Source organism: Calidris pugnax, unplaced genomic scaffold (assembly GCF_001431845.1).
Source record: "Calidris pugnax isolate Ruff unplaced genomic scaffold, ASM143184v1 scaffold46, whole genome shotgun sequence".
Taxonomy (NCBI): domain Eukaryota; kingdom Metazoa; phylum Chordata; class Aves; order Charadriiformes; family Scolopacidae; genus Calidris; species Calidris pugnax.
The window spans coordinates 850,821-867,575 of NW_015090769.1; the positions used below are offsets into that span (position 1 = coordinate 850,821).

A 16,755-nucleotide genomic window follows, 5' to 3' on the forward strand; every position below is an offset into this window, starting at 1 on the left:
TCCCAGTGCTTGCTCTCCTCTTGCAGTGTCTCTCTGCAGTGACCTGTCCCCCTACGGGTGAGCCCCTCTCCACAGACAGGTAGGTTTGACTCTTCAGTGTCCTCTGGAGGTCCCAGCTCCATCACCTGCAAAAACAAAGCTTGCATTTGCTTTTGGAGACAGACCCCTGCATCCTCTCAGCATCTCTTGCAGCCGCTTCAGGTGGTGTGTTTATTCCTATTTATTATAGAACAATTCTATATCCATCTCAGGGCTTTTGAGAGAGAGTCACTGGGTTTACAGCATTAGCATCGCTGAAAAAATTGAGGAATAAGGATCTCAAGAAATCATTTGGTGGTTCCTGCTTTTGGGAAGGAGTCGGTCTGATGGACGTGCTGGTCTGTTTGCCGTAGCCAGGTTCTCCTAGGGCCAACCAAGGTCACCTGCTGTGCAGTGATCCCACTAAACTCAATACCAAGTGACAATACTTTAATTATTTCTCTAAGGAATTGAGCCTCCTTCTAATTTTCTTCCTGAAAGGCATTGCTTAAACGGCATATACGTGTAGCTTCCCTTTCTAGTGGAAAACTACTGTACCTTGTGCTGGCCAAACGTCTTGGCTTAAGGATCCCGAGCGATGTGTGGTTTGTGCCGGGGTTTTTCAGGGGGTTGGAGCTCCCTCTCCAAGGGGACCTTTGTGGTCGGTGCTAAAGATGATCAGAGTATCAGGCTTCGTGTCGGAGGCTTCTCTTCTTTTGGGAGTTGAAAGGTTTATTTTTTGCAAAGGCAGGATCAGTTTAAAAAACACAGTTTGGGTTCTGCGCCGGGAAGAAAAGATTCTTTTTGAAGCACATCTGGAAAGATTTACTCGAAGTTACCGAGTTGAAACTCGAAAATTTCACTGGGCTTGAGCATAAAACTTTAAACTGTATGTAAAACACCAGTGGAGTGAGCTTTGTTTGAACTGGGAGGGGGGTTTAACTGAGACCCACCGTGGGGCTCTGTACTCGGGGCTAATGAAGGGGGATGATGGGTTTGAAAAGCTGGGTAGCCACATGGGGAAAAAATAGTGGCCAGGCATCTTGTGCCATGGCCCATCACCTTGGGGCTGGCAGTTGGGGCTAATGGAGGGGGACGATGGGTTTGAGAAACTGGGTAGCCACATTGGAAAAAATAGTGGCCAGGCACCGTGTGCCATGGCCCATCACCTTGGGGCTGGCAAGTGTCAGTGCCCAGAGGCTACCCAGGAGTTTTGGGGTCCAGTTTGGCTCCCCGTGGGGTATTTCTCACCCTTTTCCTTCCCCTCCTTCCTCTTTAAATAAAGTTTTCTGGCGTCTGCTGGGGGGAGCAGGGAGGTGTGGAATAAAACCTATCGTGTTTTATTCAGGAAGATTTTTTTTTTTAACCTGGATTAGGGGAGCTCAGAGGATCCAGGCATGCGAGAGGAGCCGGGCTCCCTGGCTGGCTCAGCTCTCGTGCCTGTGGGGTGACATCTTGATGACAGTGGAGTTTAATTGCTCTCGGCTTTGCTGATACAAGCTATTGTCCATTTAGGGACTGAATTTCTGCTTTACATTGCGGGCACAAAGCATTTCAATTAGGCTACCCCTTTTTATTTTTTTTTAAACTTAATCCCGTGTCTTACTCTCTAAACTTTCTCAAAGGCAGTGCTTTTTTTATATCTTTGATGCTCAGTTCGAGTACCCATGTAAAATTGTGTATCCTTAACGATGCTTCCTTAATAAGGAGCTGTGAATGTTGAAATTCTCCAACTCAACCACAGTTTAGCTAATATCAAGGGGGTTTTTTGAGCTGACCTTTTTAATAAAACTTGTTTTCTATCTTAGAGGGGCACTCTTGGGTTTTGACCCTGGAAAGTTAAACTACTGAGGAAGTGATGTTTGTGCTGCAGTAGCCCACTTAAAATTATGCAATTTTAAATAAGGAAGCCAGTACGTATTTTGCAGTTTAGCAATTAAATTTTTTTAAATGTACAGTTTAGCTCTTTGGCTGGCATAAAAGCTCTTTATAATTTTATTGCTGCTCACACCGGGTTATGGCTAGGACTTGTAGATGCTTTAATATTGCAGTGATAATATGCATCCATTAATGCATATTAAGGAAATGCTAGATTATAATAAATACAAATTGCAGTTCGTGGAGTAATTGGTAAGTCTCCGGCTCCTGAATCTGCATCAAAAGCACCTTTTTAGAAAAATGATTTGTGTTGAAAGCTCGGGTGCTTCCTTCTGCCCCAAACAAGTATTTCTTTGCAATGTTGGGGAGGGGAAAATGGGGGAGAAGAGCGGGGAACTGGGCCCAGTGGAGGGATGTGGTCTCATTGTTTGACAACATTTCGCTTATCAAAGTAAAAATGACAACATTTTGCTTATCAAAGTAAAAATGAGCACCCCTCACCCCGCAGTGCACGGGGGATTTTGTAGGTTCCCATCTCTGGAAGGATGCAGGGACATCCCCAGAAGTGTCCCCCCGGCTGTGTTTGTCACCTTGATGGTTGCTTGTTGTCACCGTGGCTGCTGGCACCTCTTTTTGAGTAGAAAACTAAACTTTTGTTCCAACGGTTGTGGATTTATGTGGAATTTTCACAACTCTTTCCCTGAGAAAGCTGCATTTGAACGGCAAAACCAGCAGCTCGTCTCCGAGGCGTGTGTAGCATAAAGAGGTCTGGAAGGCTTTGTACTTTAGGTCAACAAAAATGATCTAGGATCTGTAATTTTTGAGTCTCGGAAGAATTTTTGAGACTCAGTCCTGTCTGCAGTCTCTTGGTGCCCTCAACTTCAAATGAGATTATTGGGGAGCCCTGAAAATTGTGTGTAGCGTAAAGAGGTCTGGAAGGCTTTGTAGTTTAGGTCAACAAAAATGATCTAGGATCTATAATTTTTGAGTCTTGGAAGACTCGATCCCATCTGCAGGCTCTTGGTGCCCTCAACCTCAAATGAGATTATTGGGGAGCCCTGAAAATGCAGATGGAAGTTGTGTTGCAGGGAGAGACGGGCTTTTAATTCCGTAAGCAATAGCCGTGACATTAAAAAAAGAAATATTCGGGAGGGTTTTTACTGCTGTGTTTCTGGTAGGGAGGGTAAATATAAGCCTTGAAAAAAGTGGAATGTCTTGGGAGAAGCCTTTTGTCTCTCCTGGGCCGGCTTGGGCTAATTGACTGCCAGGAAACTTCACGCCGAGTCACTTGAAGTTGTTGTGGGTATATTCAGAGGTATTTATTTCCCTTGGGATTGATAGATCTTGCTGCTAATGAACTTGGGGACTCGGAGGTGTCCCTTGTGAGTCTGTCACAGCGAGACGCTGGATGTGTTTGCTTTCGGTTTGGTCCCTCTTTTACTTTTTTCCTGCGTGTTTAAAACCAAAAAGTAAGCGGGAATCTGAACCATGAAGTTCCATTTGGGTCTGCAGGACACTTTTTCTCGAGCATCCAGGTCTACTTGACCCAAGAACCTCCTGGATTTGGGATCTGACCCCTTTTTTAAAGTGTTTGTTGGTTTTTTTTTTTTATTTTTTAATCTTTTTTTCATCCTCTGCCCAGTTGTGCTGAGAAGCCGGAGGAAGTAGCGGAGGGTGCATGCCTATATTTGGACCATGCTGCGTGGGCAAAAGAAACATAAACTAGTCATAACCAAAGGATTAAAGAGGAACTTCGATGAGTTCGGGGTATTTAGCGAGTCTGAAATGTATGAATTTTAATTTTCTGTTTCCTCTCGTTTTTGTGACTGGCTTCTGAGGTGCTTTACCTGGCTGGAATTGCACCTGGCAGCTCACAACGCCCCGTTAACGCAGGATTTTATAGTTTCTCTGTGTGTTTATTGGAATTCTTGCTACTAATTTTAAATGTTTGCGAGAAGCTTTAAATTCTGAAAATAATTCCCTTCTTCCAACATAAATAAGGGTAAGTTTTCATTTGCTCTGTTTGCTCGGCGTTTGTGACTCTTTAACATTCAAGAAAACAGACAAATACACGGATACTAAGGAAAAGCAAATATTTTCCGTATAACACTGCCTCCAGTAGAAATTCCAGTAAATGCACAACAGAACTTCTCGAAACAACATATTCTTTAATTATCTCTTATTTCCCTGAAGAAACGGGGGAGGTTTCCAGCGGGTTACTTGACCCCTGAGGATTTTAAATGCCCTTTCTGGTCCTGGAGAGGAATATCCCATCCAGCTTTTCCACTGAATTTTTTTAAAACCTGATGCCAGCTTTAATCAAGTGCTATATAATGAAGTATTCTGGTATATATCACCTTATATTTCATATGTAATGAAGAATTTTAGTATATATCACTTTATATTTGATATAATACGGTGTTTTATTAGTTTTAGATGCATTTTTTGTGTGTTTTATTGACACTTTCTAGTTTCTCCGACACTTTACTTGAGCTTCCACGTGCTGGATGTGGAGTATTTAAGGGTGAGGAATATTTGGGTGTTGCCACCACCTCGGAGAGCTTTTGGAGCACGTATTAAGGGTTACTGTCTCTCCCCTGGCCTGGGGAAGAGGATGAAGATGAGCACAATACCATGCTAATAAAAAACAAATGTTTTGTGGGAGCTTTGGGGATGAGTTTGGGGGTTTTTTGGTTTAATCTCATGCCTTTGCAAATAACCTTATGGTATCTGGAGTGACAGTCTGGCAAAAAGCACTTGGGTCTCTGGGTTTAATTCCTGTTGGCGTCCTGGGGAAGAGCTTTAGTGTTTGAGAACTTGCAGCTTTATTTCTCCACCGTGCCCAAAGAGTACAGCAGGAGCTGTGGAAGGCAGCAAACTGGGCACAGAAGCGTGGAAATGCTCCTTCCAGATAGAAAATAATTGAATTTTTATGGAGTAAAAGGCTGTGTTGTCACCTGACAGAACCCACAGCCCAGCGGAGGGCCAGGAAAATGCTGAGAGGGATGGAGCACCTCTCCTAGGAAGGCAGAGTTGGGGTTGTTCAGCCTGGAGAAGGCTCTGGTGAGACCTTATAGCAGCCTTCTAATACCTAATGGGGCTACAGGAGAGGTGGGGAGGGACTCTTGATCAGGGAGAGGAGCCCTAGGACAAGGGGTAATGGTTTTAAAGAGAAAGAGGGGAGATTGAGATAAGATTTGGGGAAGAACTTGTTTGGTGTGAGGGTGGTGAGCCCTAGGACGAGGGGTAATGGTTTTAAAGAGAAAGAGGGGAGATTGAGATGAGATTTGGGGAAGAACTTGTTTGGTGTGAGGGTGGTGAGGCACTGGAACAGGTTGCCCAGAGAAGCTGTGGCTGCCCCATCCCTGGAGGGGTTCAAGGCCAGGTTGGAGGGGGCTTGGAGCAACCTGGGCTGGTGGGAGGTGTCCCTGCCCAGGGCAGGGGGTTGAAACTCGATGGTCTTCAAGATCCCTTCCAACTCTGACCATTCTCTGATTCTATGATATCTGGGGTCTATCCAGGCTCCTTTCATGGGTGTGTTTGCAGGTCGGGTGGATGTGATGAAGCCGGCAATGAAAGTTTGGGTAGATCTTGGAGAAGTACAGCCACACGTTTGTGGTTGGGCTGTTCCTTTGGAAATTTTTCCTTACGGAGCGTTGGGGCACGGGTGAGTCCGACTGCAGGAAGGACTCACTGGTTTGTTAAAACAGTTCATTTTCTCTTACGGTCAGACGGGAGGAAGTTTGACGCATTTTTTTTTTTTAAAGATCCATTGTAGCAATTAGCAAACAGCGAAGCCGTGGTAATGATTTGCCAACCTTTGGGTCCTGCGTCAGGAAACCTTTTGTTGAAACAATAGTGAGTGGGAGCAGAGAAGTAATTAATGTGTTGGGAGGTGTGTTTGAAGGGGCTCTGCTCGCTCTTGGTGGAAATTTGTAACTCTTGCCAGGTAGTGGCTTGTTCTCCGGTCCTGTGGGTCCCAGCAACGGTGCTCATTCACGCTTGGACCTCTCCAGCAGCATCATCACCGCTCTGGATGAGTGTCAACTCTTCAGCCTGGAGAAGAGAAGGCTCCGGGGAGACCTTAGAGCCCCTTCCAGTCCCTCAAGGGGCTCCAGGAAGGCTGGGGGGGACTCTTGATCAGGGAGGGGAGCCATAGGACGAGGGGGAAGGGTTTGACACTGAAAGAGAGGAGATTGAGATGAGATCTCGTGAAGAACTTCTTTGCTGTGAGGGTGGTGAGAGCCTGGCCCAGGTTGCCCAGAGAAGCTGTGGCTGCCCCATCCCTGCAGGGGTTCAAGGCCAGGTTGGAGGGGGCTTGGAGCAACCTGGTGTGGTGGGAGGTGTCCCTGCCCAGGGCAGGAGGTTGGAACTCGATGGTCTTCAAGGTCCCTTCTAACCCAAACCATTCTATGATTCTAACTGCAGAGGTGAAGGTCTGTGCCTGGCAGTAGAACACGTGTTGAACTGACACGTGGCTGCTTTAAAATACTTAAATGTTGTTTTCTTGCTTAGATTTTTGTCTTTATCCTAATCATCTTCAAGTAGCTCTTCCTAAATACAGTGAGTCTCATGGAAAGCTGGAATGTTTTAGCTGGGAGATGCTCAGGCTGTGCTGGTGGGGCCCCTTCCTGGGACAGATCTGTCTTGGTTTGCTTCTTAATTAAACTCAAAGGTGAGGTTTCATCAGCATCCTTGATGTACATCCTTGAGCCCTGTAGGCTGGTGTGCTCCAGAGAAGGTGGACCCTCACCTGCAGCAGGACCACGGTCCTGCCCTAGGGCTGAGGAGGTGACTTTGTTAATTAGAAGGAAAGAGAGAAAGAGGAAAAGACCTTCTTCCTGTGAAAGGTGGGAGGGACAGCATTTCTAGGAAACTGTAACGAAGGAAGTTCAGTGCCTTGGTGTTACTAAGGAAGAAGAATTAGGTGACTCGTTAGAGGATGATGGGGATTTCGGAAACGGTAGCAAGAACTCTGTAAAATTGGGGTTGTTCATACAAGAACACTCAGGAAAGTTAATCCAAACGAGCTGAAAATTGAGGTATGGTTTTTATTTGGTTTGGCTTAATTCATCTGCCTGCTTTTACTCTGAACGAAGGTGCCCAAGCAGGAGTTTAATTTCATCTAATAAAAGTACTTAAATTAATATCCTTAATTAGGTTAGGGTGTGTGTTTTCTTCTTCCCTGAGCCTTTTCAAGCTACCTGTGGCCACGGAGCTGGGTGGCAGTAGAAGGGACATGACACCAGCACAGGGGTGATGTTGCCGAGAAGCCAAGAGGGGAACATGGATGGTGCAATGACCCTCCAATATCCAGCTTTTCCCTTCTGTGGGGTGTAACAGGGAGCTGTAACACCCATATTCCTACGTGGCAGATCACAAAACCCCACAGTCCCTCAGCACACACAGCTCAGGAGCCTAGAAATCCTGAATTTGGGGGGGTGATAGTGAGGAAATAAGGCTGAAATTTGCCATTTTTACTCGCATGAACACTCATTTTGAAGTTTGAGATCACGCATTTGACTTCAGACCATTTTGTATGTAGATAGAAATTTATAAATTCTGTGATGAAAGCTTGTCCTGATTTGTGTAACAGTGCTTTCCTATCGTTCCTGCCTCATTCTACTTACGTGCTTCATGTTACCTTTTTATTCCACGTAAGTAATTTTCCAAGAATTAATCGCAGAACTTCGCAAATCCGTAATTAGCTCGTACGAGATCCGCGTTCAGGGCTTTGGTGGGGATTTTTTTTTTTTCATTTTTTAATCCAGATTTTTTTTTTTTTTTAAATATTTCAAACACTTGTTTGCTCATGTACATCCGTATGGATTTCTGGGATTTCTGGCCGCCTCGCGGGGTACACGCTGACAGGGGGAAGGAGAAGCTGGCGGGGTCTGTGGATGAACAGCGCGCTGTGGTATGCGGTGGCGTGGCACTCAAGGAATTTGGTGATCTCTGTACGTCGAGCAAGACGTTGTTTATTGTTTCTTTATGAAGGTTGTTTCGGGTCTATAAAACTTGGCGACAGGGAGGCAGCGCTGTCAGCTTCAGGCGTGTTCCTGCTTTACTCACCCTCATAAATAGCCCCTAACGATTTAGGGTGTGACGTGGATCCGTCAAATCGCATTGGATGGGCTCTGAAAAGGCTCTGAAAGTGTGTCTCGGTGTGAGCTTATCCATTTGGGCTGGAAAGAGGTTTTCTTCCTAGTGAATTTATATTTTTTTTAATTTTTTTTTTCTTAACGTCAGCGTATCGTGGCTGAGATTCTTCACTCCTGGGCTGCAAACGTTCGGAAAGGTTTTATGAGAGATGATAAATTTAATGGGCTTTCAAGCCGTTAACTCTTTTGCTGCTAAATGTAAGAGTCTTGTTTATGTAACCCTGGGGAAGTGGAGGTGGTCGTTATAACGCCGGGAGAGGACTGTGATGCAAAAAGGACAATACAAATGCACTGTTTGGATTTCTGTCTCCTAAATTCTTCGTGACTGTTTTTCCCATTGAAATGGGAAAATTCTGTCCCGTGGAGGGGGTCTCTTAGTGCGTCTTGGGATGTTTTGAGTGACTCTAGGGAAAAAAAAACAAAACCATACAGCAGCAATTCTCCTGAGATTGAAGAAATAAAAACTCGGCGTGTTGGTTCTCTCCCTGTAGTTGAAACCTCAGGTGAAAGGTTTGAATTCCAGAGTTTTTGTGAGCTTTGTAAAATCACAGCCAGGCAAAAAGTGCAGTCCCGGTGCAAAAATTCACGCTGAAATTCAGTGTTTTTTCTGCCTTGAGCGGGTTTTGGGGGGTTTTGGAGCTGGCAGGAGTGTGACTCCTTGAAATGTAGGGAAATGAGTGGAGAGGAAGAGGCCGATTGTTGAAACGGGCACCGTAACAAGGGTATTTTGCAACGAGGTTGCAGTTTGCTGTTCCGATGAATTGCCAGCTTTCTGTTGGAAAAAATTCACTTCGCACGTTCTCAGACCCAGAACTGTCATAACTTTTTCCCCTCAAATATCCAGTGTTTAACTCAAAACTGAACACAAGCACCGACGAGCCTCAGCGAAGCTGTTCTGTGCCTGGAGTGGGGTTTAGGGGTTGGGGAGGAGTGAAGCGTGGTCCATCTGGGCTCCATCTCAGAGGTTTTCTTTTTCTGAAATCAGGGTTAATGACCTTCAAGAGTGAAGTTTTTTAACCACTGATGATGTTACAGTTTTATCCCTTTTCTAGGTACGAATCGCCGTTTCAGGTTTTGTATTTTCCCACTTGGAATTCTGTATATTTCCCTGAAACTTTTCCCTTTAAAAAAAAAAAAGATATAGGTGAAAAATCAAGCTGAGTATTTTTTTGGCAACGAATATTGGAGTTTTAAATTTCTCTAAGGTAACCTCTTTTTTTTTTCCACTTTTTTTTTTTTTTTTAGGATGCTGTGACATCGAAACCAGTCATCCAGTTTCAAGGCAGCCAAGGGGTAAGTTTGTGTGTGGGTTATTTTGGAAAGTTCTTCGTTGGCTTTTACAATTAACAGGAGTGAGGTCCGTGTTCCGTGTGTCTGTCCGGTGGGATGCTCTGATTTCTGACAGCGGGAGGGGTGAACTGCAGGGAAAGAACTTTTGCTCCTTGATCGTGTGGATTATTTCTCTCAAAAAAACTTTTTCCCTCCTTCTTTCTTTTCTGCCCTCACTAAATCAGTGCAAGTCTTCATGGGCACAAATTATTGACAGTAGCAGCGCTCAGAGGCTGCTATGACTTTACCAAAGCTTTATTTAAGATGATATCTAAACGACTCTGCTGCTTCTGTGAGTGTCAAAAGGGTTTTTCTATTTAGGAGTTTTATTTCTTTAACTTCTCTTCCGATGATTGAACCCTTCCAGGATATTTATAGATGCTTGAAACCGTCTGTCGTGTCGGTTAGTGACAGCGCTGAGATTTAATTGGCAGTGTTTCTGGTAAAGTAACACAACTCTTCAGCGAACTTTAAAAATGCCATTTATATACCTTTTAGCTACAAAAAAGTGTGTGTTTATTTGGTGCTCTGCCTAAGGAAGGGGAATTTAATATCCTTTTTTTCAAGAATCGGAACTGAGCTGTATAAAACTTCTTAATTTTTTTTGTGGTGGCACAATAAAACTTTTTAAAACTTTTGAATAAAGCAGGCACTAAAGTCTAGCACCCTCCTCCCTGCCCATATTTTAACCCTCTGATATTAGTCTCCCCAGGTCCATAGCACTCCAACAAAGTGTAGCAGGAAAGACATGATTGTTATCGTAAGTTAAGAAGAAAAATACGAAACCTTTTAGTCCTGGGAAATAAAGAAAGGAGCAATTTCCAGGTTTTTTAGCGTATCGTGGCTGAGATTCTTCACTCCTGGGCTGCAAACGTTCGGAAAGGTTTTATGAGAGATGATAAATTTAATGGGCTTTCAAGCCGTTAACTCTTTTGCTGCTAAATGTAAGAGTCTCGTTTATGTAACCCTGGGGAAGTGGAGGTGGTCGTTATAACGCCGGGAGAGGACTGTGATGCAAAAAGGACAATACAAACGCACCGTTTGGATTTCTGTCTCCTAAATTCTTCGTGGCTGGTTTTTCCCATTGAAATGGGAAAATTCTGTCCCGTGGAGGGGGTCTCTTAGTGCGTCTTGGGATGTTTTGAGTGACTCTAGGAAAAAAAAAAAAACCCAATACAGCAGCAATTCTCCTGAGATTGAAGAAATAAAAACTCGGCGTGTTGGTTCTCTCCCTGTAGTTGAAACCTCAGGTAAAAGGTTTGAATTCCAAAGCTTTTTGTGAGCTTTGTAAAATCACAGCCGGGCAAAAAGTGCAGTCCCGGTGCAAAAATTCACGCTGAAATTCAGTGTTTTTTCTGCCTTGAGCGGGTTTTGGGGGGTTTTGGAGCTGGCAGGAGTGTGACTCCTTGAAATGTAGGGAAATGAGTGGAGAGGAAGAGGCCGATTGTTGAAACGGGCACCGTAACAAGGGTATTTTGCAACGAGGTTGCAGTTTGCTGTTCCGATGAATTGCCAGCTTTCTGTTGGAAAAAATTCACTTCGCACGTTCTCAGACCCAGAACTGTCATAACTTTTTCCCCTCAAATATCCAGTGTTTAACTCAAAACTGAACACAAGCACCGACGAGCCTCAGCGAAGCTGTTCTGTGCCTGGAGTGGGGTTTAGGGGTTGGGGAGGAGTGAAGCGTGGTCCATCTGGGCTCCCTCTCAGAGGTTTTCTTTTTCTGAAATCAGGGTTAATGACCTTCGAGAGTGAAGTTTTTTAACCACTGATGACGTTACAGTTTTATCCCTTTTCTAGGTACGAATCGCCGTTTCAGGTTTTGTATTTTCCCACTTGGAATTCTGTGTATTTCACTGAAATTTTTCCCTTTAAAAAAAATAAGGTATAGGTGAAAAATCAAGCTGAGTATTTTTTTGGCAACGGATATTGGAGTTTTAAATTTCTCTAAGGTAACCTCTTTTTTTTTTTCCACTTTTTTTTTTTGTTTAGGATGCTGTGACATCGAAACCAGTCATCCAGTTTCAAGGCAGCCAAGGGGTAAGTTTGTGTGTGGGTTATTTTGGAAAGTTCTTCGTTGGCTTTTACAATTAACAGGAGTGAGGTCCGTGTTCCGTGTGTCTGTCCGGTGGGATGCTCTGATTTCTGACAGCGGGAGGGGTGAACTGCAGGGAAAGAACTTTTGCTCCTTGATCGTGTGGATTATTTCTCTCAAAAAAACTTTTTCCCTCCTTCTTTCTTTTCTGCCCTCACTAAATCAGTGCAAGTCTTCATGGGCACAAATTATTGACAGTAGCAGCGCTCAGAGGCTGCTATGACTTTACCAAAGCTTTATTTAAGATGATATCTAAACGACTCTGCTGCTTCTGTGAGTGTCAAAAGGGTTTTTCTATTTAGGAGTTTTATTTCTTTAACTTCTCTTCCGATGATTGAACCCTTCCAGGATATTTATAGATGCTTGAAACCGTCTGTCGTGTCGGTTAGTGACAGCGCTGAGATTTAATTGGCAGTGTTTCTGGTAAAGTAACACAACTCTTCAGCGAACTTTAAAAATGCCATTTATATACCTTTTAGCTACAAAAAAGTGTGTGTTTATTTGGTGCTCTGCCTAAGGAAGGGGAATTTAATATCCTTTTTTTCAAGAATCGGAACTGAGCTGTATAAAACTTCTTAATTTTTTTTGTGGTGGCACAATAAAACTTTTTAAAACTTTTGAATAAAGCAGGCACTAAAGTCTAGCACCCTCCTCCCTGCCCATATTTTAACCCTCTGATATTAGTCTCCCCAGGTCCATAGCACTCCAACAAAGTGTAGCAGGAAAGACATGATTGTTATCGTAAGTTAAGAAGAAAAATACGAAACCTTTTAGTCCTGGGAAATAAAGAAAGGAGCAATTTCCAGGTTTTTTTAACTTTGTTTACAATTAAGCTTCCCAGAAGGCTCAGCATGAAAGTGTAGATAAAAATCTGCCACTGGAGTTTGGCAGAATTAGAAGGGAGCAGCAAGGAGAGCTTTGAAAGGTGGATGATTTGTTGCCATTAGATGAGCAAACAGCTTTGCATGGAATAAAAGGAGCTACAAAGGCTGCAAACGCTTTTCCCCCTCCCTTTGTAGAGCACCTTGAGAGAGGAGCTGCACATAACTTTTCCTGTAAAGCTGCTTAAGTTCTACAAGTGCCTCTTCTCTTCATCTTCCTCCTCGAAGGAAATACAGCAAAATGAATCAGAACAGTTTAAAACGCTCCGTCGCCCTCAGCTGCCCCCGGGGTGGGTTTCACAGGGGTGTGAAACTCAGGCTTTTACAGAAAGAAAACCTATTTTAAAATGGTGCAGTTCCTTATAATAATTTTAAAAATACCTATTCTGCGAAAGGTTTGAATTCCAGAGTTTTTGTGAGCTTTGTAAAATCACAGCCAGGCAAAAAGTGCAGTCCCGGTGCAAAAATTCGCAGCTCTGCGGGTCCTTATAATAACTGAAAATATTTTTGAACGGTGCAGTTCCTTTTAAAAATTCACAGCTCTTCTGCAGGTCCTTATAGTAACTGAAAATACTTTTGAACGGTGCAGTTCCTTTTAAAAATTCGAAATATTTTAAAACTTCGCAGTTCCTTATATTAAAAACCAGTATTTCGTGCGCTTAATTGTATTTGAGCCCCAAAACTTCCAGAAGAAGGGTTTTTTGGTGATGGAGCTGCCAATCACCTGTAATTACAGCCCGGGAAGGGAGCTGGGTGCGATGATGCCATCGAGCCCCGCGCGGTGGGAGGAGGAAGAGGAGGAGGAGGAGGATGTTGACAGCCCAGAGCTGACCTCCGCACGCCTGCTTTTCAGCTGTTTTAATTAATTGCACTGTCGAGTAAAGGCCAAAGGTAGAGCTTTGAAGAAAGCGAGACCCGGTTCAATTGGGGCAGATAGAAAGAGCTCTTTGTCCTGTTATTATTATTATTATTATTTTTTTCGTGGGTATGACAAGAAGCTGGCAGCTGCGGAACCAGCTGGTTTTAACTGTAGTACCCAAATATGTCCCCGTTGTGCCCTGCTTTGAGGAGCTGGTGGTAGGACTTCACATACTTTCTAGCGAGCGTATTTCACTGAAATTTTTCCCTTTAAAAAAAATAAGGTATAGGTGAAAAATCAAGCTGAGTATTTTTTTGGCAACGGATATTGGAGTTTTAAATTTCTCTAAGGTAACCTCTTTTTTTTTTTCCACTTTTTTTTTTTGTTTAGGATGCTGTGACATCGAAACCAGTCATCCAGTTTCAAGGCAGCCAAGGGGTAAGTTTGTGTGTGGGTTATTTTGGAAAGTTCTTCGTTGGCTTTTACAATTAACAGGAGTGAGGTCCGTGTTCCGTGTGTCTGTCCGGTGGGATGCTCTGATTTCTGACAGCGGGAGGGGTGAACTGCAGGGAAAGAACTTTTGCTCCTTGATCGTGTGGATTATTTCTCTCAAAAAAACTTTTTCCCTCCTTCTTTCTTTTCTGCCCTCACTAAATCAGTGCAAGTCTTCATGGGCACAAATTATTGACAGTAGCAGCGCTCAGAGGCTGCTATGACTTTACCAAAGCTTTATTTAAGATGATATCTAAACGACTCTGCTGCTTCTGTGAGTGTCAAAAGGGTTTTTCTATTTAGGAGTTTTATTTCTTTAACTTCTCTTCCGATGATTGAACCCTTCCAGGATATTTATAGATGCTTGAAACCGTCTGTCGTGTCGGTTAGTGACAGCGCTGAGATTTAATTGGCAGTGTTTCTGGTAAAGTAACACAACTCTTCAGCGAACTTTAAAAATGCCATTTATATACCTTTTAGCTACAAAAAAGTGTGTGTTTATTTGGTGCTCTGCCTAAGGAAGGGGAATTTAATATCCTTTTTTTCAAGAATCGGAACTGAGCTGTATAAAACTTCTTAATTTTTTTTGTGGTGGCACAATAAAACTTTTTAAAACTTTTGAATAAAGCAGGCACTAAAGTCTAGCACCCTCCTCCCTGCCCATATTTTAACCCTCTGATATTAGTCTCCCCAGGTCCATAGCACTCCAACAAAGTGTAGCAGGAAAGACATGATTGTTATCGTAAGTTAAGAAGAAAAATACGAAACCTTTTAGTCCTGGGAAATAAAGAAAGGAGCAATTTCCAGGTTTTTTTAACTTTGTTTACAATTAAGCTTCCCAGAAGGCTCAGCATGAAAGTGTAGATAAAAATCTGCCACTGGAGTTTGGCAGAATTAGAAGGGAGCAGCAAGGAGAGCTTTGAAAGGTGGATGATTTGTTGCCATTAGATGAGCAAACAGCTTTGCATGGAATAAAAGGAGCTACAAAGGCTGCAAACGCTTTTCCCCCTCCCTTTGTAGAGCACCTTGAGAGAGGAGCTGCACATAACTTTTCCTGTAAAGCTGCTTAAGTTCTACAAGTGCCTCTTCTCTTCATCTTCCTCCTCGAAGGAAATACAGCAAAATGAATCAGAACAGTTTAAAACGCTCCGTCGCCCTCAGCTGCCCCCGGGGTGGGTTTCACAGGGGTGTGAAACTCAGGCTTTTACAGAAAGAAAACCTATTTTAAAATGGTGCAGTTCCTTATAATAATTTTAAAAATACCTATTCTGCAGCTCTGCGGGTCCTTATAATAACTGAAAATATTTTTGAACGGTGCAGTTCCTTTTAAAAATTCGAAATATTTTAAAACTTCGCAGTTCCTTATATTAAAAACCAGTATTTCGTGCGCTTAATTGTATTTGAGCCCCAAAACTTCCAGAAGAAGGGTTTTTTGGTGATGGAGCTGCCAATCACCTGTAATTACAGCCCGGGAAGGGAGCTGGGTGCGATGATGCCATCGAGCCCCGCGCGGTGGGAGGAGGAAGAGGAGGAGGAGGAGGATGTTGACAGCCCAGAGCTGACCTCCGCACGCCTGCTTTTCAGCTGTTTTAATTAATTGCACTGTCGAGTAAAGGCCAAAGGTAGAGCTTTGAAGAAAGCGAGACCCGGTTCAATTGGGGCAGATAGAAAGAGCTCTTTGTCCTGTTATTATTATTATTATTATTTTTTTCGTGGGTATGACAAGAAGCTGGCAGCTGCGGAACCAGCTGGTTTTAACTGTAGTACCCAAATATGTCCCCGTTGTGCCCTGCTTTGAGGAGCTGGTGGTAGGACTTCACATACTTTCTAGCGAGCCTCCTGTCGATTGGACTGAAAAGGGTAATTTCAGTGATTTAACAAGCTCTGAAATTCAGATGATGACACAAAAATGTGTTTATTTTTGGAATACGCTTTCTCCCGCTACACCTTAATTCCCCAATTTGTTACATTCCTATTTTGCTTCCAAATCGACGTCGCTTCAGAAATTTCTCATTAACTTTTGAGGGCGGCAGGTTTTGTACGTAGCACAAACGTCAGAGAGTGATTTAAAGCAGCGTCCAGTTACATGAGATTTTAATAGTTTGACTTTTCTGGGTAAATACCTCTCTCGCAAGAAGGAAAAAACTTCAAAGGAGTTGATGATTGGGGGAGGCAGGACATAAAATATGAGTTTAAAACAAACTGCTGCTTCCTGAATTTAATTCTCCAGAAGCTTCCTGACCTGTTGAATCTCATTAGTGGTGGGGGTTTTTAAATTACTGTGTCCAAGTCTTTCTTTTTTTTAACCTATTCCCAGGGTGACTCTAATGAGTGCTGTCAAGGATACTCTCAGCTTTTAATACACAGAAAACAGCTTTCATGTTTAATATTCTAATTAGCAGCGAAGGGAATTGGTCAGGCATAAAACATGGGGGTCAGCAAGGTGACAGCTCTGTCTCCAGGTGCCGAAAGGAGGATTTTGATGGTTCTAACCCAAAATAAAACAGGTGTTTCAGTGACGGGGGCACGAAACCTCCTGCGTGGGTCCTGGTCTGGATGGAATCTCAGCAGAGATTTTATAAACTGTGTCCTGTAAATGATCTTTGCCTTGGGATGCACTCCTCTATGGCAATGTTAGTCTTGTTAGTTATTTTTTCAATGCAATAATCTGTATAATAATCAGATTTTCAGTGGTAATAGCTAAGTCATAATTAGCAGTGTTACTTTGCTTTGAGATGCTGAAGTGGGACTGTGGGATGTTGCTGAAGAGCAGCACCTGCTTGTTAGTTTTTCCGTCATGAACTGGATTTTCTTGGGTAGTTTTGTAAGTTTATATAGAGCCTGGAGCCTTCTGCCTCTTTCAACGTGTGTGTAAATTAGAATTTAAGAGCTTGAGTACCAGAGCGTTACAAACGGTGGTAGTTGGAGTGTTTAACTTTACAAAAAAAGGCTGAAAATGCTTCTATTTTGGTAAAAGCCTGTGCAGAATTGGAGCTTAGGTTGGGTCAAATTTGCAGGTGCTTACTGGGGGGGGGGGGGGGA

The 16,755-nt window shown here is 43.3% G+C and overlaps 1 protein-coding gene across 1 annotated transcript in view; it reads left to right on the forward strand.

Annotated features, from left to right (window-relative positions):
• The window catches only part of ELL (elongation factor RNA polymerase II), a gene marked incomplete at its 5' end in the record, with an annotated part of 61,560 nt that overhangs the window by 17,967 nt on the left and 26,838 nt on the right, over positions 1-16,755 (forward strand). Inside the window, one exon of the mRNA XM_014938171.1 lies at positions 9,303-9,350. Coding sequence (XP_014793657.1) covers positions 9,303-9,350 — 48 coding nt within the window. The remainder of the gene's footprint in view (positions 1-9,302; positions 9,351-16,755) is intronic.